Source organism: Cylas formicarius, unplaced genomic scaffold (assembly GCF_029955315.1).
Source record: "Cylas formicarius isolate icCylForm1 unplaced genomic scaffold, icCylForm1.1 PGA_scaffold_10__41_contigs__length_53128322, whole genome shotgun sequence".
NCBI lineage: Eukaryota > Metazoa > Arthropoda > Insecta > Coleoptera > Brentidae > Cylas > Cylas formicarius.
Genome location: NW_026844214.1, coordinates 21,266,875 through 21,291,976, shown reverse-complemented (window position 1 = coordinate 21,291,976; position 25,102 = coordinate 21,266,875). Strand labels below are relative to the sequence as shown.

General features: G+C 38.3%; 2 protein-coding genes across 2 annotated transcripts in view; one reads left to right on the top strand and one right to left on the bottom strand.

Moving 5' to 3' along the window:
- The window catches only part of LOC132700937 (nephrin), a 746,572-nt gene extending 733,064 nt beyond the window's left edge, over positions 1-13,508 (top strand). The window contains exons 11-14 of the mRNA XM_060668540.1: positions 527-826; positions 10,147-10,401; positions 12,538-12,692; positions 12,746-13,508. Coding sequence (XP_060524523.1) covers positions 527-826; positions 10,147-10,401; positions 12,538-12,692; positions 12,746-12,925 — 890 coding nt within the window. The 3' untranslated portion in view covers positions 12,926-13,508. The remainder of the gene's footprint in view (positions 1-526; positions 827-10,146; positions 10,402-12,537; positions 12,693-12,745) is intronic.
- A 175-nt stretch (positions 13,509-13,683) lies between these two features.
- Positions 13,684-24,160, bottom strand: LOC132700965 (uncharacterized). Its single transcript, XM_060668570.1, has 4 exons — positions 23,972-24,160; positions 19,336-19,440; positions 19,115-19,287; positions 13,684-17,662 (listed from the first exon to the last, which is right to left on the bottom strand). Exons 1-4 carry the CDS (start codon positions 24,048-24,050, stop codon positions 17,570-17,572), a joined length of 450 nt encoding a protein of 149 aa, XP_060524553.1. The 5' UTR covers positions 24,051-24,160; the 3' UTR covers positions 13,684-17,569.
- Positions 24,161-25,102: the final 942 nt, after the last annotated feature.

Here is a 25,102-nt window from a genome sequence, read left to right as displayed (position 1 = left end):
TCAGAAAATAGCCGTTTTCTTTTTTAACTAATTTTAAACATCTCCTATCTTGGAAACACAGCATTCATATGATATTATTTATTTTTTTATGCTGTTATGTCCGTTTTGAAACACCCTGTATGTACATTTTTCGATTTTAAATGTTCATCAAAGCAGCAACTAGCGAAACTATATATAAAATTCTCAAAAAGCAACGTGCTAAACATTACGAAGATTATTACCCAAAGAAAATATAAAAGAAAACACTTAAGTAAAATGTGCTTTTTACACTAGCTTTAGTGGTCACAAATGCCCGTGGTATAAAACAAAATATTTTTGTTAACTATTTGTACACGTATGAAAGTAGACCTTAAGGATTTCGGCTAGATAGATTATGGAGTAAAAGTCGTTTAATTGAAAGAAACTTATAAGTTCATATAACTTCATCAGTGCAAGTATTAGTCTAACTGTAAGTGATGTGGATTAAGACCCAAATGAATATAAACATTAAACGATTAAATTAATGTAAATCCATTTATTTTTTTAGGAAAGCCATTTCCATTAAAGAACTGCACCCTTACCAACCAAACAAGTAACTCTGTCGAAGTATTCTGTTTGCAAGGCTTCGACGGCGGCTTACCCCAGCACTTCATTTTGGAGCTGTACACCATAAACTCCAATACGCCCAGGTTCAACATTACATCCGTCTCCGAGCCGTACTTTTTTCTAGAAAACCTGGAACCAGACGTTACATTTAGAATTGTCGTATTCGCCGTTAACTCCAAAGGAAGAAGCAACGGGGTAGTCTTGGAGGAGCTTACGTTTAGAGATGCGGAAAAACGTACTGGTAGGCAGCCGTTTATATTATTATTCTAGCAGATTTATATTCTATAGCATTATGTGGTGCCGATCTGGTCACATATGGTACTAGTGATACTTTCGTCGTTCAATGGTCCTTGATGACGTAATGCTAATATTTCTTTCTTCAATCGAACCATAGAAACCTCAAAGTTGCACTTTTCTGAACTAACCGGTCTTCATACGATGAGAATTACTGGCAATCTTTTCTCAGGCTTTTTCACGTCACCTCACACCAGCATTTTCATTATTCTTGTGTTTATTATTATTATTATTATTATACGATTAATATTATTATTATACGATCAGTATTACTGACAGTATTTTGAAATAACAGTCAACACTGTGCAGAAACGGACTATATTAACTTCATCAAAACCGCATAGTAACACTTATTTACATCAACAGTTGCTGCATAATATACTTTTATTGACAGAAAAACTCGTTTATATACTTTGTGACGTTTTCCATTGTACCTACCTACCTGTCAGCGATCAGAAAGGTATTTTAACTTTTTTCAATTCTGATGGTCACGTTACACATAACTCAGTGCTATCTTGGAAAAATGTAACTAAAAACTAGAGGTTCCAGAAAAGGGATAGTATGCAACACGTTGATAAACTTCTTCAGTCTCTCGTTTATTAAGCTAAACTAAACAAAACAAATTCGTGACTAAAATGTTGTTTATCAATCTTGTTGCCTTGATAAGAAAAAAAGTATTAAAATGGGTAGGAGGCTTTCTCCAAATCCGGAGTAGTTTTAGAAAAATGAAAAGGTGTAACATTGAACCACGAATAACTAATAATAGATATGCAGATAGAAAGTAAATTATCAGATGCCAATGTTATAAAAATGTCTCACAATATTAGCCGTTACTTCTGAAAATTCCCGGAAATATTCAAATGCGAACAAAACCAAATAAAATAAAACGCGATTTTGCCGATAACAAACGCCCAGATACATGCGGAAAGTAGACATTTTGCATGCACGTCTCTCGGGTCGGAAAAATATATTCTAAAGCCGGATTAGAAAAGATCGACCCAATTTCTTCAACTTAGCGTTCACGCCTTGCAGCAAAACTGAAACAAATACGTAAGGAAATCTAAATAATCAAAGACGTGGGATTTTATAAAACTCGCAAGGTGAAACGTCAAATATTTAAGAAAGGCTTTCGATCTTTTTCCATTCCTATATTTTATATTAGCTTGGACTAAAATGATTTCGCTTCTTTAGATATCGAATAAGGGTGCATTTGATACCTCCTGATTTGCTAGTATTGAGAGAGTTCCGGTTTTGAAAGCACACGGTGAAACGTATAGTATAAAACAAAGGGATTGCATATTATTTTGCATCTCTGCTTGAGCTTAGGTTGCGAAAATGAGTTAAATATTATTCACTTAGCATTAGGCATGCGACGTTGACAGAGATTACCAAAACACCTTATCGTTACAGTAGCGACGAGTGAAAAATAAATGTTAAATAAAAAATTAAAATAGTTCTAAAAACATCTTTTGAACGTTTCGGCCAATCACGGTAGGGCAAATCGTACAAATCCAGCAACTAGGTTATTAGATTATAATACATTTTTGACAAGTTGATTGTTGACAATATTGATTGGAATGTTCATTTTTGTAAGATCTGTGACTATTAGTTTCGTATTGGTATTGGTATTAAAGGGGGGCGCCCTCGCGGGCGTCCAAGCACTTAGGCCACCAGATGGGCCCGTTGTGCCCCCAGGCCGCTCTAGAGGGCGTCCCGAATGCCGCCCCTCCTGTAGAAGGTCAGCAACTTCTTTAGCCCAATACCGTGCACTGAGTCCGGATCGATCAGGGCCGTTCCGAAGACTCCCAATTTTGTCCATGTCAAGGCAGGGCACTCGGTGACCAGATGATACGGGGTCTCCTCCCCTTCCATGCACCAAGTACACTCCGGGTCGTCTCCAATACCTAGCAAGCAAAGATGCCTCCTAAGCCTGCAATGTCCTGTGTAGGCCCCTGTTAGTGGTCTACACTCCCTTCTGGTCAGTCTAAGCAGCTCCCTGGTCCGACGAAGGGCGGGCCCATCCATCATAAGCCTCGCCTGCCTCATTCCCGGAGCAACTCTCCAGCCCCCCGCGGCCCGGTCTCTCGCTCAGGCTTCGAGAGCTCCCCGCCTCACACACGGGGCGATCCCCAAGCGGGGCTCTGGCCCTATATGCCTATGCGAGGAGCCCTCCCTGGCTAAGGCGTCCGCTGCCTCATTGCCCCGGATACCGGTGTGACCCGGGACCCAGACCAACGTGACCTTTCTCTCCTCAGCCACCCTCCTCAGTGCCCCTTTGCACTCCTTTATCAACAAGGAGCGCGTACGCACTGACTTCAGCGCCATGAGTGCAGCCCTACTATCCGAGCAGAAGAAGACTCTCCTGTTTCCGTAGTTGAGCCGAAGCACCTCTCTGGCCGCCATCAATAAAGCGAAAATTTCCGCCTGAAACACAGTGCAGTACTGACCCAGAGGGACCGACAAGCTTGATCCCGTTGTCTCGCAGTACGCTCCAGCTCCGGCCAGATCTCCCATTCTGGACCCGTCCGTGTACCAGACAAGTCCATCCCAGGAGCCGACTCTGCCCTCTCTCCAATCTTCCCTTGATGGAAAGAGAAAGGTCAATTTATCAAAGAAGGTCATCTCGGGGATCATGACGTCACTCGGCATGCCCATGACCCCGCGATCCCCGCGACAGCCCTCTAAAATGTCGTACGGACCCCGATTGAAGGTTCCCTCCCTCCAGAACCCGCAGCTCGCCAGCCTCACAGCTGTCCTGGCCGCCTCCATCTGCACCCGATCCGCCAGAGAGGGCAGCCCCACCAGAGCCTCCAGGGCCCTCGTGGGCGCCGTTCTCATGGCGCCCATTATGCAGAGGCAAGCCAATCTCTGCAGTCTGTCAAGAACTAGCCTTGCTCCCGCTCTTTTGGTCCCCGGCCACCATGCCACTGCCCCATGCGTGCGCATAGGCACCACCATGATACCGTAGATCCACTGCATGATCTTCGGCCCCAGGCCCCAAGTGCCCCCTACCGCTCTCCGGCACGCCCACAGAGCTCCAAAGGCCGACCTGGTCCTTGATCTTATATGTTCCTGGAAGGTCAACTTAGAGTCCAACCATACGCCTAAGTACTTGACACTTCCGCTTGCAGAAAGAGGCACCCCATCCATCTAAATGTTGAGGTTGCACTCCATCTTCCTTTTCCTAGTGAAGATGACCATCTCCATCTTGCCAGGATTGACAGCCAACTTGCTGTCCAGGCACCATTGTGAGAATCTTGCCAATGCCCCGTTCAGGAGCCCCTGCATCCTCCTCACGTCCGTCCCCTGCGTCATTATCACAAGGTCGTCTGCATATGCCTGAGCATAGACCCCGTGTTCTTCCCTCAGAATATGCAATATCTCGTTCACCACCAGGCACCACAGGAACGGAGACAAGACCCCGCCCTGTGGACAACCCCGTGATGAACCAATGGAGACCTGCTCCCCACCCAGTCTTGCCTCCTGTCGGTTAGCATGGAGCGGATCCACCTTACAATGGCCGTTCCCACTCCAGTACTCTCCACCGCCCTGCAGATCGATTACAGGGCCGTGTTATTGAAAGCCCCTTCGATGTCAGCGAACACGCACACCGACAGCCGTCCCGAGCGCATACCCTCCTCCAACCTGGAAGTCAGATGGTGAAGAGCTGAGCCCACAGACCCGCCACTTCGGTACGCATGCTGAGCTGGCTCTAAAGGGGCCTCCAGCTCCACCCAGTCCCTCAGATACCGGTCCACCAGTCTCTCCAGAGTCTTCATAATGAAGCTGGTGAGGCAAACAGGCCGGTACGACTTCGGGTCCGTGTAGTCACTCTTCCCTACCTTGGGAATGAACACTACCCTGCTGTGTCTCCACAGCTCGGGCACGTACCCCCTCGCAATGGAGGCCCTGAACAGGTCCATCAGCGGGGTGGTCAGGAGACCCCCGTCCCTTTGCAGCAGAGCCGGAAATACTCCATCCCCGCCCGCCGACTTGAAGGGGCCAAAGCTGTCAATAGCCCACCTCAGCCTATTATGGGTAACCACCCTCCTTGCCGTGGCGTAGTCGCATCCAAGACGACCCCCGGCTTCAATATTCCCCCCTGTGTCCGAATCAGCGGACCCTGGGAAGTGCGTGTTCAGCAACTGTTGTAGTGTGTCCGCTGGTCCCGCTGTGTAGCCACCGCCGGTCCTGCGGACCACCCCCAGTCTTCCCGCAGGGTCACTTCTGAGTACCCTAAGGAGCCTAGCCGCGTCCGGGGTATTCATTACTCCGTCGCAGTAGCCCCTCCAGGCCCTCCTCTGTGATGTCCGTAGTTCTTTTTTGTACTGACTGCGGACCTCCCTATAGTCCGCACCTTGGCTGCTGCTCCTCGCTGTATTGAACAGCCTCCGCACTTTCCTCCTGAGACGCTCCAGGGAAGAGCTCCATCAAGGAGTCCTTCCCGCCCTATGCTCCTCTGTCTCAGGGCAACTATTCTCGAACGCCCGCATCATAGCGGAGCTGACTCGGTCGGCGACCTCGTCAATCTCCTCCATTGTGCGGTGTTTCCTTGGTAAGCCCCCTAGGCGCCAAGCGAGTTCCTCTCTATAGAGTTCCCAGTTTGTTGCCCGGAGGTTCCTAAATCTAACGGGTTCCCGAACACCCATCTCCAACCCTATGGTCCGACATAGAGTCCTCCCCACAGACACACCACCCAGTTATTTCCGGGAGCAGAGCCCTGGTACAAAGTGTTAAATCTATGACCGAGTTCCGACCCGTCGTGAAAAACGTGGGTTCTACCCCTCTGTTGGCCACCTGCAGCCCTGCAGAGGCCATGAACTCCACGAGGTCTCCCCCCCCTCTATTCGTTGCCGCGCTACCCCACAAAACGTGGTGAGCATTGCTGTCACAGCCAATCAAAAGAGGAAGATTCGCCTCCTCGCAGTAGGAGACCAAGTCACTGATCTCCTGCGGAGGACTGCTGCGGTCGCCTGGAAAGTACGCAGAGGCGACCACTACCTCCCTCACGCCGTCCCGAGTGGGGGATCTGACCAGAATTGGAACCAGGTCCCTGGACGCCTTGTCCCTTAGGAAAAAGACCTCCAGCCCCATGGTTAAAATACAGGCCCTGGGACCGCCCTCTAAGGAGTCGACACTATGCAGCATCGATCCTCCCAGAGATAAGCCCCTAACCCTTGATTTTACAATCCAGGGCTCTTGGATCAGTACAATAGATGTACCGCCCTCCGAAATTTTCCTGCATAAGTGGGCCGTTGCAGCCCTGCTGTGTTGCAGGTTAATCTGTAATATCCCCGTGAAGATGTTTTTGCGGGAATACCACCTGCGGGTCACGATGCTAGCCTCAGCCCGAATCCGAGCCCGAGATAGCACCTCCCTCCGCTTCCGCTTCCTGACTGGTGGACCCTGATGGGATTCCCCGGTCAACTTCCATCCGAGATACCTCCTCGGTTCTCGCTTCCTCGGAGGGCCCTCCGGAGGTCTCCTCCACAGAAGCCGTGGGCGCCGCCTCTCTGACAGGCCCGTAAACCTCCATGGACGAGCCCTCCTCGTGTGAGCCCACCGCGGCCACCTCATCCCCCTGCGGCCTCGGCGCCGGCAGGTTCACTTTTACCTGTGTCGCCAGGCAGAAGAGAAGTGAACCCTTAGCCGTGATGGCGCTTGCCGATTTCTCGTTCACGCCCACCACCAACCTTGTGTGCCTCCGTCCTCTGCCAGACCCTCCAGGCACGGCAATCTAGGCCATTCTGAGCTGCCAGGCAGCGGACTAGTGCCTCATTCGAGACACCCGCCCCCAGGCCCGGAATCCATATCGCCGCCCTTCTCAGTCTCAATCCTTCCGGATCGACCTCCACCAGGTTTGCGAGCCCCCAGGGCCTGACGTTAATCAGCTCCCTGCGAACCCACTCCCTGGTTTCTTCATCCATTATCTCGATCAGGATGTGGCTCCTCCACAGCCTAACCGAGCGTATCCGGGGAGGGGTGTATTGCCCCCCCTGCATGATATACATGCTTATGCGGAGGTTAAGAGACCCTATGAACCGCAGCAGGTCCTCGGAAGACAGGTTAGTTTCCTGTCCTCTGAGGCCCACCACCAGTTCAGGCCCCCCCGCCGCCGCTTGTGCATAGGACCGAGCCCCCTTCTCAGAGCCCCCCCGGGACGGCCCGCCTTTCCCGGGCCTAGCTTTCGCCGGGCCGCGTGTCGGCCGGCGACCCCCGGCAGGTGCCCCAACCTGGGTGGTCTCTCCCATTTTTCTTTTCCGCTTCCCGCCTGCCGTTTCCGGTGTGCCCCCTATGGAGCCCTCCGTTGACGACGTGGCAGGATTCCTGGGCGCCGGAAGAGAGCCTGCGGTTCCGAAACCGTCACCGCGAGTCTCTTCTTCTTCGCCCTCCTTTTTTCCGCCCCACTCCTATGTCTGGGGCGGTATGTCATCGAGGTGGTGTTCCCGGTTTTTACCGAGCCCTCCACCCCGCTGGCGACCTGGGGATCCTGTTCGGATCGCCCTTGGAGGGGGCCTTCCTGAGGACGCCCCTGCTTGCTGGAGCCCCCTATTAGTTTCGTATTTTGAAAGTCAAAATGGTGTAAGTTATCCATAGAATGTTTACTTAAAGCAGCGGAGTTCTAATTTTGATTTCTTATATCATAATCATATTTATAAATCCTTTTATGCAAATATTGTTTAATTTGATTTAATTAATTTAATTGATATATGCAAGTAAATTGGGAACCTATGCGATTAGTTTTATAAATTATGAATAGTGAATATTGTTTAGTTAAAGTAAAGAATGTGTGTGCGATAATATTAATATTTTGAAAACATTGAACTGAATATTTTGTGATTCGCCTTTTACGTATGGTAATGAAACCTACTATTTGGGGACGTCAGATCTTTTATAATGAGTTTGGTTCTAATTTTTATGGATTCTTTGTTTATTAATAGAATTTTACTTTCATTAATATCAGCTTTCGTTAAAAACTGTCAATTTGAGCGTTTCCGATACTTTCGATAGATTTTGTTTTCACGTGTTATGGTCACGTCAGACGCCATTTAAGAAATGTATTCGCACATTACAAATATCAACCCAAAGAATAAACACTATAGTATGCAAAATTTCTTCAGTCAGTCGTTTATTAAACACTCGCTCCATTGAGCTTGGCTAGTACCAAAACCTACTCATAACTAAAGTGTCGTTTATTTTGATTTAATTTGTATTACATTTAACACATGAGTGAGGTTATCTATACAATTAATACAAAAAAGAATAACTGAAATTAGATTTGAATTAGTGATCATGTACTTTCTTACGTATTCTACAATACTTTATATAAAATTGTTTGTTAAAAATTATTAGTGGTTGATAACTGTTAGATTTGGACAAATAAAATTTCTGGAGATTTTTTTAATTATGGTTTCCTTGACAATCAAGTGAACGATAATTAGTATATAATGAAAAAATTTTTATAAACTACACTTTAATAATGAGTTTGTGTATGCACGAGTGGAAGGCTGCATTTCTTAACTGAAACCAACACCAAAACCACTGGATTCTACTATCAGAAAATTTCACATATCGTAGTCTATTTACTTACATAAGTGCGATACCAAAGAAACCCCATAGTGATTCATTATTTCCTTCTAAGCACACATTTTTGTAAGCATCAGTCCGGCAACGCCGCCGAAATTCGATTTGGGATTTAAATGAAGTGCAACCAATAATCGTCTCCCGGAATACGCTTTTTCGACGTAAAAGAAATTTACGAGGGTGTCATTGTAATTGATTTAACTGGATATTTCGTGGCTGATTTACATTTAATTCGAGAAGGCTAAAAAGGCGCTTTATTACGTTGAAAAATAGTTGTCGTAAATGGTAATGATCGGTCCAATCAGTGAAAATTGGGCGCGAAATTTTTGTTTCACGATCGAGTTTGAATGCGATTTTTAAGCCTCGTCTTTAAAGTGACTTTTTCTTTAGTTATTTTATAGTACTATTTGACAAAAGATTGAATGTATAGATAGATAATATCACTTTTGCAACATTTTATGGGATACCACCTTATCTGCTTCTAAAGACCTTTGAAATTCCTTAAAAAATTCTGGGGATATTTTTGGATATTCCTTTGACGTTTCTGACACATTTTTCTTTCTCCAATTGAAAGCCTTTACTATATATTTATTTTTGATTTCTTTTTAACCTTTAAATCATTAAATATTTGAATGAGATAGTCCCTAAAAGTAAATTTTTATAATTTTATCATATTTAGGGGTCACTTGATATAATACTCGTTTATTCGAAACAGTTTTAGAATTTAACTCATAGTTAGCTATCACGGTGGTGATGAAATTTATTATTTTATTGTATTCTATTGTTGTTGATTTGTTATTGTTTATTTTCTTAAATAAAAAATTGTCCCTTGTTTATACAAATACTCTCTAAAAAAAGTTTAAAAAAAATAATTCATCATCATTCAAGCCCTCTGTTTTTATTTTTTTAGCTAACTAAGTTCTCTCCCCTTCCATTCAGCACTTACTTCATAACACCATAACTCCTATGTCTTCTTTTTCTTTCAGTTCCTGATACTCTCTCAACATATGCTGCCATGGACTTCACCCCCCCACCCCCCCGCCGCCGCCCGACGCAAATTGTTCCTTTCTGCTCTAATACTTCCCGCAGTTTCTCAGGCAACTACTAACTTAAAGCATTTTTCATGCAACCCTTCTTACTTAGCCTTGCTCTCTTCTCTGCCATATCCCTGCTACATATAATGAACGTGCTCCTCATGTCAAACTTTATTTTTGGAATCCATTTCAAACACTCCTATATTTAGCCTTTCCTGATTCTGTTTTGGCTAACCTAAGTACGTTGTTCTACAAGAAATTGTGAAATATCATCCTCTCTAATTAGTTGTTTATTATCCCGTCTCACCATTATTACCGAGATTTTTTTTCAATCCATGATGGCGAATTTTTTAATCCATGACAGCGTCATTTTATTTTGATTTGCTATATCGATTAATGTCTTATAAAAATCAAAAAGCTAACTTCGATACTATTTTTTATTGCCTCTTGGATGTTTGTTCGTCTTTAATTGTCTTGCTCTTCTTGGACTACTATTGCTACTATTCTTTCTGCCCTTATTGGGTGTTATTTTGTCAGTCTTCTCGAGTTTGAATTTGACAATATCACGACATCTTCAATAATTTTATTCGTTGCTGATATATGTATTAATGGTTTGTCGGTTCTCATTTAGATATAATGTTTGTTTTAGCATCGGATGGCGATATCGGGGTCTCTCCAATATTGGGCGTTTTGATCGGTGCAGTTTTGACTGTAGTCGTAGTAATCATAATCGTGGTCTTGCGTATTCGTAAAGCCAAAGAAGATCAACACCTGGTCCTCGAAGAAAAGACGTCAGGTATTCCGGCACATTGTAACACACTGTCTTCCACCAAACCGCTGCTAAGAAGTGCATCACCAAGAGAAATGGACGAAAGAGATCCCGATATAATCCCTGTCAAATACGGTAAGTTAAATTAAGAGTAATAATAATACATTTAGCGTTACAACTATCTAAATTATACCACCCAGCCACCCAGATATTCCATATATTAATTTTACAATGAGTTTTATATACAAAAAGTTTGCTATTATTAATTATTTATTAGTTATTTAACTTCTGAACGAAACAACAGAGGAGAAGGAAAGGAAAAGGGTACATATGCTGTAAGACTTTTTTATTTACTGATCGGATCGCAGCAATTGATTTTTTATCTCTTTATCTGAGTTGGACTGATTAAGAGCTAATACAAACAGCTAAGTGTAAGTTTTCCACGTACATTCCCACGTACATTGATGTATTAAAAACAATCTTGCTATAAAGACGAAAAGGCATTTTAGTTTTCATTATCTTAAAGTATCGAGCATTTATTGGTAAGTTTCATCCAAGATCTAACACCAGGCACTTTAACAACGTATGTATCAGTGGATGTTAATGTAATTCAGGGCAAGTTACCCATTAATAATGATTATGTCTCGTCAATACAAAAGTAATTTAGTGTTCAGTTTTTCAAATGACAAAAGGGTTTAGCCGATTACCGGTGTGAAGTTGTCGCCCGCGTTCCTCCCCGAGCGATTCCCCTCTACCCCTACTCCAACCACTAACTCCGCCCATGGCTACCTCCCGCTTACGTCATAGACGCGCGGCCTAGCGACGGTCATTCACCCTTTTATAGAAAAGCGGTATATATGTTCTAAAATATAGACATAATCGCTCCATTTTGACGAAATATCTCTTGTGGTTAGCGGTATCAACACAATCGCTGCACATAGACCGGAACGTATCTAAAAAAAATATATTGTGTTTCCCCAAAATAGTTTTTTTGCCTATTTCAACCCCTAATCCCCAAGTTGCTTTATTCTAATTGTGACGAAAAATCCTTTTTGTGATTATACGTTAGTGGTATCACCATAGTTACTGCAAATAGACCGGAACGTATGTAAAAAAAATAATTTCGGTTTCCTCAAAATTCGGTTTTTGCTTATTTCAACCCCTAATCTTCAAGTTGATTCATTCAAATTTTGACGAAAAATCCCTCTTATAATTATACGTTAGTGGTATCAACACAATTACTGCACATAGCCGGAACTTTTCCAAAAAAAATAAATTGTGTTTCCCCAAAATACGTTTTTTCAAATTTTGATGAAATAGCCTTCTTGTGATGATCCGTTAGTGGTATCAACGCAATCGCTGCACATAGAACGGAACCTATCTAAAAAAAATATTTTCTATTTTTTGAAAAACATTTTCTAAAAAAATATTGGATGTAAGCCAACGTATATTTTTGAAATATGCTACAAAGAAATAACATTAAAAATGTAATATTCTTATCTGAATATGAATCTGAAGAATATTTTATATTTGTGCAGCGATAATGTCTATATTTTAGAACATATACACATATAAAATGGTGAATGCGCGTTGCCAGGCCGCGCGTCTAGGACGTAAGCGGCAGGCACGCCAGCCGTCGGGCGGAGCTAGTGGTTGGAGTAGGAGTAGAGGGGAATCGCTCGGCGAGGAACGCGGGCGACAACTTCACATCGGTTAGCCGATTCATTAAAATTTGTTTGTTGTAGATTTTATTTGTAAGAATACTATTCCTATTCAATCTGCGGTGTGTCAAGGGTGCTGCATTCGGACCTTTCGTTCCATTATGCCCCTCACATCTTCACTGACCCCCCCTCCCCCCCCTACCCACCAGGCTCGAGATCAATGAATTGAGCTCTTTTTGTTCATTTTTCACAAAAATGGTTTAATACTAGGATATGTGTTCATAGGACACGTTTTTGGTCAAAAAAAAGGTCGGAAAATCCAAAATTTAGCAAAAAATAATTTTATATATCCATTAGCATAGAAGTTAGAGCATAAAGCACATAACCAGTATTTACCTATTAAAAAAAGTCTCTTTTTAACTGAGATGTGCAAGTTCAATGTTTGTAAGTAGTTTTTAGATTCGGTGTTTTAAATCCTATGGTAGACAGGATTACTTGATTCACTTTTTGTTCAATAAAAAACAATAATAATAAACCATTTTTATTGGACTCTAACATAACTTATTTTCGGACACCAGTAGCGCTAACTTTTCTTTTGTCTACATAAAAGGATCGTCGGATTTAGAAGGTGATATTAAAAACTTAAATGGGTCCCACTTGACCCAGTGCAGCAGCGGCGACGACTCTCCAACTTACCCCATGGATAGAGCACCGCTCCATATGGTACCGCCATCCGCATCGCTGCTGATGGAACAGGTGAATCAGGTAACCGTCGAATTAATTTTATATCTGTGGCTGCGATAAATCCTTCATTGCAGTACCACCAATATAGTAATCCAGTGACAATGATCGGTACTTTCCCACGGGATTCCAGGCCAAAGGATCTTCAGCTGAGTAATGGTCATTCGACAGTATCCCGTGTCTCAGATCTTGAATTAAACGGGAATGCCATTAAGGAGAGGTTAATGGCTAGTCGACTTCCAGAGAGCTGCGTCTAAGTATAAATGTGGTTATATTACCTATTTTAGATAAATAGTGCATATCGAATGAGAACGTGTTATGAATTTTGCTGTAAGTACCGTCCAATAGGAAATTTGTGAAGGCTAGAAGATATAGAACCGGCGAAAAGGTTGCGTGAAATTCAAACTGGCATTTATTTGTTTAGTGTTACGCAAATTGTGGAAGCTAGTCGTTTAGTACCGAGACTTTCAACCAAAGCTAATTTTAGGCATGCCTTAAGTTCAACTTTCATAACAAATTATTTAGGAAGGTAAATGACTAGAGTACACACACATTTTTGATTATAACCGACTTACGATCATTTATTTTAGAACCGAGTATTCCCAAAAACTTTACTACGATATAATTTTGCTTGAAAATAAAAAAATCAACATATGACTTTTTCTGAAAACTGTACTACTACTACCATTACATTTATGTCTGTCTGACGCCTGCAAAAAAAAATCATATATTAGACTTATGTCCTTTATATCAAAAATGCTGTTTACATTGATCTCAACATCTCTGTCGATTACTCCAACTGAAAACCTTTGTCATAATATTTGGGTTTATTTCCTTATGTCATTAAAAATGTTAATGAATAAATCGTTATTTTCTTCAAAAAACAAACTACTCTGTTGTTACTTATTCGAAAAAAAAATACTGATATCGAAATATTCCAAGTAAAAGATTTTCGGATTGTAAAAAATGGCATTTGCCGGGAAGGTGACGACAAAACATGGCAAAAAAAGGACAATTGAGCATTACATAAATATTTATACTTCCATTGTCTTTATTATTTATTTGCACAACATTTCAACTGGTCAAGATCTTCAATCGTCTTCAGGTGAATACTGAGCTTTATGCTAGAACACTTGAGACTTTAGTCGTTGACTGCTGGTTCTCTTAATTTTCTCCTTCCCCTTGACGATGATTTCAGCGACCTACTATACAGGATTGTTTCACAATTTTTATGATTATTGCTTACTTTTTCCAAATCTTCTGGATTCCTCCTGCGTCGGCTAGTTGCTGACATTTCGCCAATCATCCGGTTGGCTTCTTCAGAGCTTAACTGGAACAGTTTCTATTAAGGTCTTAAACTGAAATGGTTGCAGTTAAACTCTGAGAAGGAAGAATAAAGAAGAGTTGTAAATATTAGTAAAAAAAATTAAAAAATTATAGCAGTATCAGAAATTCATCACCCAACTATGACGTTGAAAGATCATAAGTAGGTAATTGCAAAAACTTATTTTTGATGCTGAAGCAGTATGAAATATTATTATTGAAAATAAATTTCCTTTCTAAATCTATTCTAAACAATTTGGAACGGAGTAATAATTTATTTTTAACGTTTCTAACAAAAACATATCCCGAAGACATATGTATGTAACAGTTCACGATGTTCTTCCTTGCAGTCTCGCCATAAGCCGTATCCTGTATGGTAATTTGGACATTGTAATTTTAGACTGACGTTAATCTATATATATATATTTGTAAATATCAGTATTTTTGCGGTATCTGTAATTAAAGCGGTATATGATGTCACATTGTCAATCCCCATATTAGGACGTATTTACAACCTTTAGTAGATCGATAGAACATATCAAATTTGCAAGGTAAATCGGTGGTCTACACTACACTACCAATTTTGCCGAGTATTATATGAGTCACCAATCCAAGTGTACATCGATTTATTGCTATTATTTAGTAAACTGAAACCAATACAATATCGGGAGGGGATTTTGGATTTGTCATTTTAAGATTAGTTTGCATTCTTTAGACTAACATCGTCGGTGAAGAGTGCCAACTTGAAAAATCATTTTTTTACCTAAAAGCAGCAAAGTATGATAAAAATTTTATTTAACTAAGTTTAAGTTGCTTTCTATAAGAATATCAAATTCAAAAATTTTGTTTTCTTATCCTTATCTTTCACGGAGATTGGATGCTACTGCTGCAAGGATCCTTTAAGTTCCTAGCAATATAAAATTTGCAATTAGTGTGTTTTCTTACCGCAAACAAAATATAGTTAAGTTATTACAGGTGAAACAAAGATTGATTAGAGGTTACTACCGTATGCTGAGCAAATAGTTAACACCCCATTTAATATACGATTTATTTATAATGTACCATCTAGCAAATTAACAGTCTTCACCGGCATTACACATTTTAGATTTTTCTTTTATTTTTAAACAAAATAATATTTGACTTAAAATATATTTTCCAATACTGTGGGCAATACGTAGATGTTTTGGTTAGTTTTGGTTAGTTTTGGTTAGTTTTGTTAGTAGATGTTTTCATTTTTCAAACGTATTAATAAACTCTCACCAGGATCGTTATGTGTGTTACAAAGAAATACTGTCTAACTGTGTAAAATATTGTTGTTATAATAGTTGTTGTAAATAATTTTTATATACTGTGAATCCAAGTAGCGAACATGTTGTACATAATATGGTTTAGGTGTAAAAAGATTAGCACTCATTTTACAAGATGGTGACATAACGGCCATTTCTGAAAAATTTGGTAGTTAATTTTTATTTCGAATTTGTTAGATATTTTCGATTTTTAAACCATGTTATAATCTAAAAATTCTACAACAGGAACGATTTCTTGATATCGATGGTAGGTTGGAAGCTTTCGAAATGCAAAAAGATTCTTTTTAACAATTCCAATACTTGGAATTTTGAACCTGGCGATTTTCGAAATATTTTTTTTTCGGCAAAACTTTAACTTACCTGCCAATTTTTCAATGAATGCGGGAATTTTGCAGTTTGCGAAAGCACCATATACTATATTCATCTAGATATATTTATTTCACGATATACAGGGTTGTTTAAAATTAATGATGCTGATATAGTACGCAAAATGGTCACAGTATTATTTTGGCAAAAATGAGACCCTGTATATTATTTAAAATTTAAAGATTTCCTATAAAATAATGTAGAATAATGGTATACCTAAGAAGTTACATTTTCGGGATAATTTCGATAATTTTACAAATCATATTACCATATTGTTTAACAATAATTGCTTTCATTGAATTTTGTGATCATTGTTTGAAATTGTTTCAAAATATCATCGGTCCGCTTATTGAATACCGATTAAAACTCGCAGACATTTCGCTAAGATTTGAATTTGGCATACTATTTAAAAATCTTCTGGATTTCGTTTTTTTTCATCATTTGCCATTTTCAATATTTACATTACGAAAACACTTTAAAATTGTAAAAACAATTTTAATATTAACGATAGATCATAAAAAGATTCATCAAAAATGAAAAAGAGTATAGACACAAAATGTGGTCGATATGGAAAACAATTTGGTTTTCGTTTGGTCCATGGAACTATTGATTCGCTGTTGAGCTTAATGTATTGTTTCAAAAATGTAGAGACCAATCACAAAATGTTTTATCGACTATGAAAAAGCTTTCGACGCAGTAAATCGTACAGAGCTGATAAATTTGCTGGATTGTCAACCAATGTGACATCAATGTAATTACAAATTTATGTTGGGAACAAACCATCCATAGTAATTGACAATAGTAGATAAATTAACCAGCAGCGTACCCAATTATTGCATACTCTCTCCAAATATTTTAGAAAGTACTACAAAACTTGTGAATTTCAGAGACAGATTTGTGCCAGCTTATGTTTACTCAATACATCTATCCGGAGCGCTGGGAGTCCATTCAATGCCACAATTGGAAGCTTTTGAAATGTGCTTAGAATATCGTGGAGCCAGCACATTACCAATGAAACGATCTTAACAAGAATCATGTAGACCAACAACTTTTTTTAATTATGAAAAGACGGAACAAGAAAAGATGACGATAACATACGCGGTGCCTATTTGGACAAATAAAGTTTTTGACCATTTTAGTGTGCTATGTCAGGATCATTAATTTTAAACAATCCTGCATACAATGGATCAAATTGCTCTAGATAAGTCTAACCTTTCGCAACTTTGAACCGAAATTTTAGCTTTCTGTGGATTTAAATGACAGTTAAGTTAATGTTTTGTATCTGAAAAAAAGGAAAATAACCAATATTTCGAAAACAACACTAGCTCGCTATAAGTATCGGCATTAATAATAAGCAGATGAAAGCAGTTAATCTAAAGATGTATGCAATTTGAAAAAGCGATGTTGTCATATATTATTGTTAGAATACAGTTCGATACAGCAGACTTGAAAATCTAAGGACCAAAGTTTTATCTATTTTGGGCCCTCAGAAATCGTCTAACCTATCCTCGACCATCATTCACTCGGTATATGACATATAAGTTATTGGATAGTCCCATTTTAACGGGTCCTGTAGATATTTGACTTGAGATAATAAGATGGATTTTGAGCTGACTAAGTCACCCCGTTCGTTTTTTTTTTGTTAATTGGGAAAATCATGTGATATTTTACGTAGGCTAAATCCAAATTGTTAGCGAAATGTAAAAGTAAATGTATGATACATTAGTCGAAGTTTCATTTCAAATGCGGTTATATATTATACCTAAACAAAAAATTTATGATTAATCGTATAATTTGACATATAAGTAGTACAAAAAAAATACAAAAACAGTCTTTCACTTATACAATGTAACATACGGCAAATTTCTTATATAAATTTACTTATTGTCACAATTTTACATACAGTCAGAATATGTCCACTTCAAATTCGATGCAAAGTCCCCGTTCCTCTTTTCCGTCGCTAACGTAAGTTGTGTTAATGATCAGGATTGCAGGTCTCTGAAATTAGGAATAAAATAGTATATTATGCAACAAGTGCGGAAACCGGCATTTAACTCACGAGTTTATTTCACACGAACGGAGTGAGTGTTTAATAAACGAGTGAGTTAAAAAGTTTACCGAACGTGTCGCATACTATACTTTTTCTACGACAGTTAGTTTTTTGGTACATTTTCGCATAACAACACGCATACATTCACATGACTGACATGACTGTCCGAATTGACAAAATTCAAAGCGGGGGAAATATCTCCGAAAACATCCGATTGCTCCCAAACCCGTGCGGTAAAATCCCGGAAATGTCCGAATTGGCTCGGAAACGAAACTGACGTGGTAAAGTGACGCTTCCCGCACGCTACATCGGTGCATAATTAGGTATTTTACAGACGGGAGTAGAAAAAAAGATTTTCGATTTAAACATTATTGATAGTTTAGTATACTCCTAAGACAAAATTATTACTGAATTAGTCTTTTCTCAAACATTTCAAACTAGACTAAGACATTATGATGATTTTCATTCTGTCAGGAAAACACAGTATTGGTATTGGTATTAAAGAGGGGCGCCCTCGCGGGCGTCCAAGCCCCTCCTATAGAAGGTTAGCACAGTTTCAAACCACTATGATAACTAATGATTTCCATCGAACCTCTGTTTACCACAACAACAAATTTATAAGAAAATCAAACTCTAAGGCCTTGTTGAAATTGAGGCAGTTCCAAAAATTAAGGGAATATAGAATTTTCCACTTATAATACGCTATTGTAGAACCAAGCCAATTTTTTAATTAGTAGCACAACAAATTCAATACCAACCAGATAAATTAAAAAATCGTCGTCGGAAGAACAAAAGAGCTAGACACTAACCTGTCTGGGTTTGGGTCTCCATAGTTTTTTGGTAATAGCGATTGGTCAATTAGTATACTAGCAGTTGTATTGTAATCGCATCAGTAAATAGTAATAGAGTTTCTAAATTATTATCTGAATCATGTCGTTTACGATGAAAGCCTAAAACTTGTCGTCGGACACAAAGCTTTACCCTAATTTTTTTGTTTTTTGCGTTGAAGAAGTAAATTATTACACTAATATACAGAAGTGAAGTTTGTTTATTTGACCTAACTTCCGGATAAACAAAGACTTTTGAAAATTAGAGTTTCTTCACGTAAGTGATGCTGTAATAGATAATTATACTCCTCTAAAAATCAAGAAATTACGAACAAGTTAAATCTACACATTTCGTTCTTTTTTAATTGTCCTAAAGTTCAATAAAATATTAGTTTCTAACGTTTTTTTTTTGCATTTGAATGTGCTTAGTGTGGAAAATGTAATGGATAATATTTTTGCCGAAACAATGAGAAAACATAATAAAATTACAATTAAAAGAGGAAAACCACTACTGCTCTTCAAACAAAGTGAAATTACGAATTTAAAAACAAAATTTTAATTTTTAATACTTACCCGTACGAGATTAGTTCCAAACACAACGGCTACATCGAAACTCGCATTGCGCAGCTCTTGACTAAGCGGACATTCGACTATACATGGCTTCGTAGTGAACACGTTGACCTCATAGAATTTCTGGCCAAATATCGTCACATAGGAACCTACATGTAACTCATCCAATACGGGAACTGGAAAAAGTTCGTTTAAATATGAATCTCGGTACTAAATTTATTTACCTTTGTCAAGAATCATTTTTATTCCTATCGCTTCGCCTATGTGCACTACACATGGAGACAATGTACAATTTTCGATGAGCACTTCTTCAACTGCTGTTCCATAACCTAAACGTGAAATAGTAGGTAGCTGAGTCATGTTTGTTTCAACGAAATCAAAAATTATATAGGCAGGTAATTAGCAAATTGAAAATAGGAATAGCAATTTCCACTATTTTTCAGATTTTATAAAAATCGATAGACTTTTGCGACCTATTAGGCAAAACAATTGCAAATTAAAAATGGATTCATTGCTCCTATTCATTTGCGACTGTGTTCTTTTTATAAACTTCGCATCGTGCATATAACAAATAAAAGTCCAAAATGTCTTACATGATTTCAAAAAAGTGGTTTTCTGTTACCCGCGGTTGTGCGCATACTTCAAAGAATAATTCGGTGCACCGCGAAATTTAGTACGTTGTTTATAAAATACAGACCCGATAATATATAGTACCACATATTTTCACTTGTCCACCTGACAAGAGAATACCTTCGTTCAATAGTCAGACACAGACAAAAAACAGGATATTTTAATTTTTCAAAGAAACATCAGTTGATGTATTGAATATTTGCTGTTTATTTGTCCTAGCCTTAAAACTGTTTCGTGCCCTTCATTCAATGCATTCCATGCATATGTGGCGAAGAATTCTACTACAGAAAAATCCGATAATCCAGACAAATCTCTTAATAACCAAACAATCTTAATCACGAATAAAGTCTTCCTTTCCATCTTTAACCAATATGGGGATCAATCATCGGAGACAATGTTTAGGTCTCTCCTTTATTTCCGACTCCCTCAAAACAGTATATAAGCAAGTACATGGTGGAATGCAATGCAAACGCAAACCAGTTTTAATTAAGCTCTGCAGAAGCCAAACGTCAAAATTGCCGACACATCGTGTTATTTTTAAAACATGGGAAAGCACCTGTTTCTGTTTCTATACGTTGGAGTATCCTGCATTAAGACGCAACGCGGTGTTTTCACTAGCGTGTTAGACTCTTATTTGGCTAATTTTTGTTGCAATAAAATTGATATCCTTGCATTTCATTTTTTTGAGATTTTTTTTTGTAGTGATGTCGCAAAAAACCCTCTAGCGACGATACAAGCAATCAAAATCAATCAAGTATCTGTAATTGTCGAAACAAATTCCTCTAACTTAATATATTTAAATAAATATTTAATGTTTTGAACCCAGGTAAATTTCAATGCCACTATCCATTTACCTCTTCCGCGTTTTTACTCATTTCACAGTTGACGGTTTCAAAAAATATATTTTATATTAAGATGGTGTACAGGTCAAGGTTCTTTCTTTTCTGTTGAGTTTACTACTCCACTTTGAGAGACGAACTACTTTTAAAACTTATGTCATTGCATTAGACAAGCCAAAGTAGGGCTAGAATCGTAATTTCTATTTACCCTACAAATTGTTTTTCAAACTTATAAAAGATCTCTTTTCCTATACGGTTCTCCAAAATATATGCTCATAAAAGACTGCGATGATTATAGGTCAAATGATCCAAAATGGAGAAATAACTGAATCAAGAAACGAATTTATTCGGCACATAAATATTCCACGCTGGTATTTAAATCGCCAAGCGAATCAATCTATTTGTAAATAGATAAATCGATTAGTTAATATAATCATGAGTTATTTATATATAGCAAGGTTATACATTTAATATTTCAAGCATGAGCAAATATTATAGAGCCGAGAAAATAAATTACACAGTAATCTGTGAAGCAAAAATAAAGGGAAAATTAGAATAAATGTAATAAGTAAATGCCATAGAAGGCGACAATCTGGCAGAACTATATTTAGCCATCCTTACAACTTTCGAGAGTTTTTACTAAAGTACGGTGATAAAATCTGAACCCAAAAAAAAAAGATAAAAAAACCTCCACCATCTTTAAGTTCATTTGAAAATGTTAATTTGAAAATATATTTTACTCTTAGCCATATTTGGAAAATTTTGGTTAGTGATATACACAAATGAAGTATTTTTCGAAACTCTATGGGCATAGATTTAAAATGAGAGATTTCTTTTTAATTTTATATCTTCATTCACTTTTTTAGTTAACAATAGTTAGTTTTTTGTAGATCTAACTAAAAATTTTTATATGTTTAACACAAACACATCTATAAAAGATCACATTATATGGGAATTTTTCTGTATTACATTTTAGAGTTTAGCATTAACTGACGCTTCAAATTTGACGTATTCAAACCAACGAAATATCATTCGTTGACAATGAAAAATAAAATTTTTCAAAAATAAATAAATAACCAAAACTAAGCAATCAGCATTATTTAAGTATTTTGAGGCGAATTTTATTTTAGAAAGGTGTGGAGTAATACTTAGAATGTAGTTGGAGTCTTCTTTAAGCATTTTTAATGATAATTTGCGTTATTCGTAACTACAGATGCAACTAACCTACTGTATGACAGAACTGATGAAAGGTTAGTAAACCACCAGGTAAGATAAATAAGACATAAACTGTTTACATCTGCTGATGATGCCAATTTGTTTGACGAAACCTCAGTTCAGAAGGTTGTGCTAGTTGCGTTGTACAGAGTAAAAAAGTAAAATTAAATTTTTCGCCATAGCAAAACATTTTCTCAAAAAATTAGCATTAGCAGCAGTAGCTTGCTTTGAAATGTGCGTTGTTCTTTTTGAGTGTACGTTTTTGTATGTGCATTTTAAAATGAGCGTACATCAAAGCGGACCGTTACCGGTGTATTTCAAGTGAAAAGAAGTTGGAAAAGTGTGTAGTGCAGTTTTTTAGAGATAATATGAGTTACTAAGTCTGCTTACTAACTATGTTTTTCCTTATAAGTTACTACCAATATTATTCGCTTTTTTGTGTCAACATGTAGACATAAAATTAACATGGTGGTTTTGCGAATCTGTCAACATCGAGTTTTACTACAAGTAGCGAGTGGTAAAAGTGTTAACCGATGAAAACAAACATTGCCTTTAAATGTGAAGCAGTGTTTTCTAACTAAACATTTTTCTAAATCAAATACTTCAAAAGCAATTAGCCATGTTGTCTACAAAATACCATGGTTTGATTGTATAGTCTCAGCAACCCCATCAAAAATTTAATCAATTTACTATCCAAATGACTTTTTCTATTTAATAATAATAATTGACCTTTTATGAACCCTGTATTCAAAAGCTCATAGTGAAAATTAAAACAAAAACACGCTTCCTTTTATCTCTTCGTTGAATATTTTTAGAAGCTATGTGCTTTAATTGACGATACTCTTGCTAATAGTGTCATAATAGACGTTTATACATAAAATGCACTGCTTCAGTCTCCATTTGATTTTTTCGATAACATATACCTGATTAAGTAATTCGTTATTGTGCAGAGCTATTGCGTTACATTTGCTTAAAGTTGTATATTATGCAACCAGTGCGGTAAACGGCATTTGACTCACGAGTTTATTTGACGGGAGCGGAGCGAGTCTTTAATAAACGAGTGACTTAAAAAGGTTACCGAACGTGTTGCCCTACGACAATTAGTTTTTGGGTATATTTTCGCAAAACAGCACGAATACATTCACTGACATGACCGTCAGAATTGACAAACGTCAAAATTCAAAGCGTGGGAAATATCTCCGAAAACATCCGATTGTTCACAAATCCGTGCGGTAAAATCCCAGAAATGTCCGAAGTGGCTCGGATCCATGGGAAACGAAACTGAAGTGGTAAAGTGAGGCTTTCCGCAAGCTACATCGGTGTGTAATTAGGCATTTTACAGACGGGATTAGAAAAATGGCATTTATGTAGTTCATCGCCTCTTAATTTAATTTAAAAACAATCTTTCTATTTAAACTTTTGCAATTATAATAGTTAACATATATCCATTGTGGTGCCTGAAGATGACGTAGTAAAACGTCGATTTATTAGTTTCATCTCCTTCCAACAAATATTCGCTAACTAAATTTAGCAATAAGTACGACTTTAACAATATCTTATATTGATCATTGAGAAGAACTTGATTTGATCTCAATGATTAAACGATTTGTCGAAGCAATACAATTTGAACAGTTCTGCTTAGGAATTCGCTAGTTGCTGACTGTGAGAAGCACAACTATGCGGTTTACCTTTCTCATAAGTATATCAAAATGTTATTGATTAATATTTCTTTTTGCAAGTAATTTTTATTAAATTAAAGCTGTACATCTTTAAAATTGCTGAAGACCGAAGGGGAAAAAACTGTTACTATACCTTAAAATATTACGGTGCATGAGTAGACTCTTAACCTAAGGGTTTTGGAATTTATTACACCATAATTTATTATAAGTATATTTTGAACTTAAAACTGGCAAAAATGTTACACATATTAAGTTAATAAATTTACATTTCTATATGGCGAATTTTTCGGGGAATTTCTACTTTGTGTGGTACACCTCATTTCGTCAACGAATTAGCAAAATCGTTGGTTTAATCTTTCTTAGAGTGTATCTGTGTGTAAACTATTTAACAAATTCCATTTTCCCTTTCCAATTTTGAAGCCATTTAAGGTAGAAATAAAACTGTCGAGAAACAAAAATTTTATTTAAAAAGTTTTTAGTTTTTAACAGGAACTTACCGCAATCTACAAAATCGATATCGGACCTCGCGTATATAACGTAAAGTCCGAAAACGAGGACACTAATTTTTAACAACATGTATCTACGGATCGCGCTTACTTTCCGTCGGTGAGAGAAAAAACTGACGCCAGTTCAACTGTTTTTTAATAATCTATTAAATTGAGTATAGCTATCTAAACACTTATCAGAGTTTGGTTACGATATTCAAAGTCGATAACTATATGAAAACTTTGTTGAAGTGTAGTCGGCGTCAGCAAATACGCAGCGGATCCAAAGTCACAGGATCCGCGCCAATATTTTTGTAAAGTTTAATATTTAATTGCCACACTTGACTGAACTTTGCATGTTCAATTTATGAATTGATTGCGGGGAATCCACTTAGTACATTACTTGTGGAAATTTGCAATGCCAGAGCAGAAAAAGAAAACGGAAATGTGTTCAGCTATTCCCGTGCGCCTTGTCTTGCAATTGTCCACCATTTTGATGAACTGTTGTTATTTTAATAGTATATTATATAAAAAGTCTGATAAACGCCATTTCAAAAATTCATCAACGTGTTGTACATTATACTTTTTCTATGACAATTAGGTTTTGCGTACATTTTCGCAAAACACCATAAACACATTCACTAAGTGACCTGTGAGGTGACGTGATGTTTAAAATCCACCAAAAACATCCGATCCTTCTCAAACCCTTAAATAACGCACCGAAAAAGCCCAGAATGATTAAAATGAAACTTTTCTCACGCTTGATCAGTGCATAATCGGGTATTTTACAGTAGGTACTAGCTTATGTTTCTGGAGAGTAAGCATCCGTTTCTATATATTTTATGAGATTTTTTGAAAATTTCGAACTGCTAGATTAAATTTTCAGTGTGATAATGCTCCAAATACCTTACTTTTCTTCCATTTATTGTTCAGTCATCAATCAAACTATTAAAGGCATGCTTTCTGTTCACCGCGTAGGCCCATAGGTTTTTAAGGTGTGTAGAGTTTCACTCAGTGCACTGAAAAAGCTAACAGCATGCAACAAGTGCGGTAAACGGCATTTGACTCACGAGTTTATTTGACACGAGCGGAGCTCAGCGGAGCGAGTGTTTAATAAACGAGTAAGTTAAAAAGTTTACCGAA

Excerpts from the sequence above, each read along its gene's own strand:
- LOC132700965 (XM_060668570.1), bottom strand. The coding sequence starts at position 24,050 with ATGTTGTTAAAAATTAGTGTCCTCGTTTTCGGACTTTACGTTATATAC. Across the intron at positions 19,441-23,971 it reads TATCGATTTTGTAGATTGCG|GTTATGGAACAGCAGTTGAA; the intron begins GTAAGTTCCTGT and ends TTTCACGTTTAG. Across the intron at positions 17,663-19,114 it reads TTGGAACTAATCTCGTACGG|AGACCTGCAATCCTGATCAT; the intron begins GTAAGTATTAAA and ends TCCTAATTTCAG.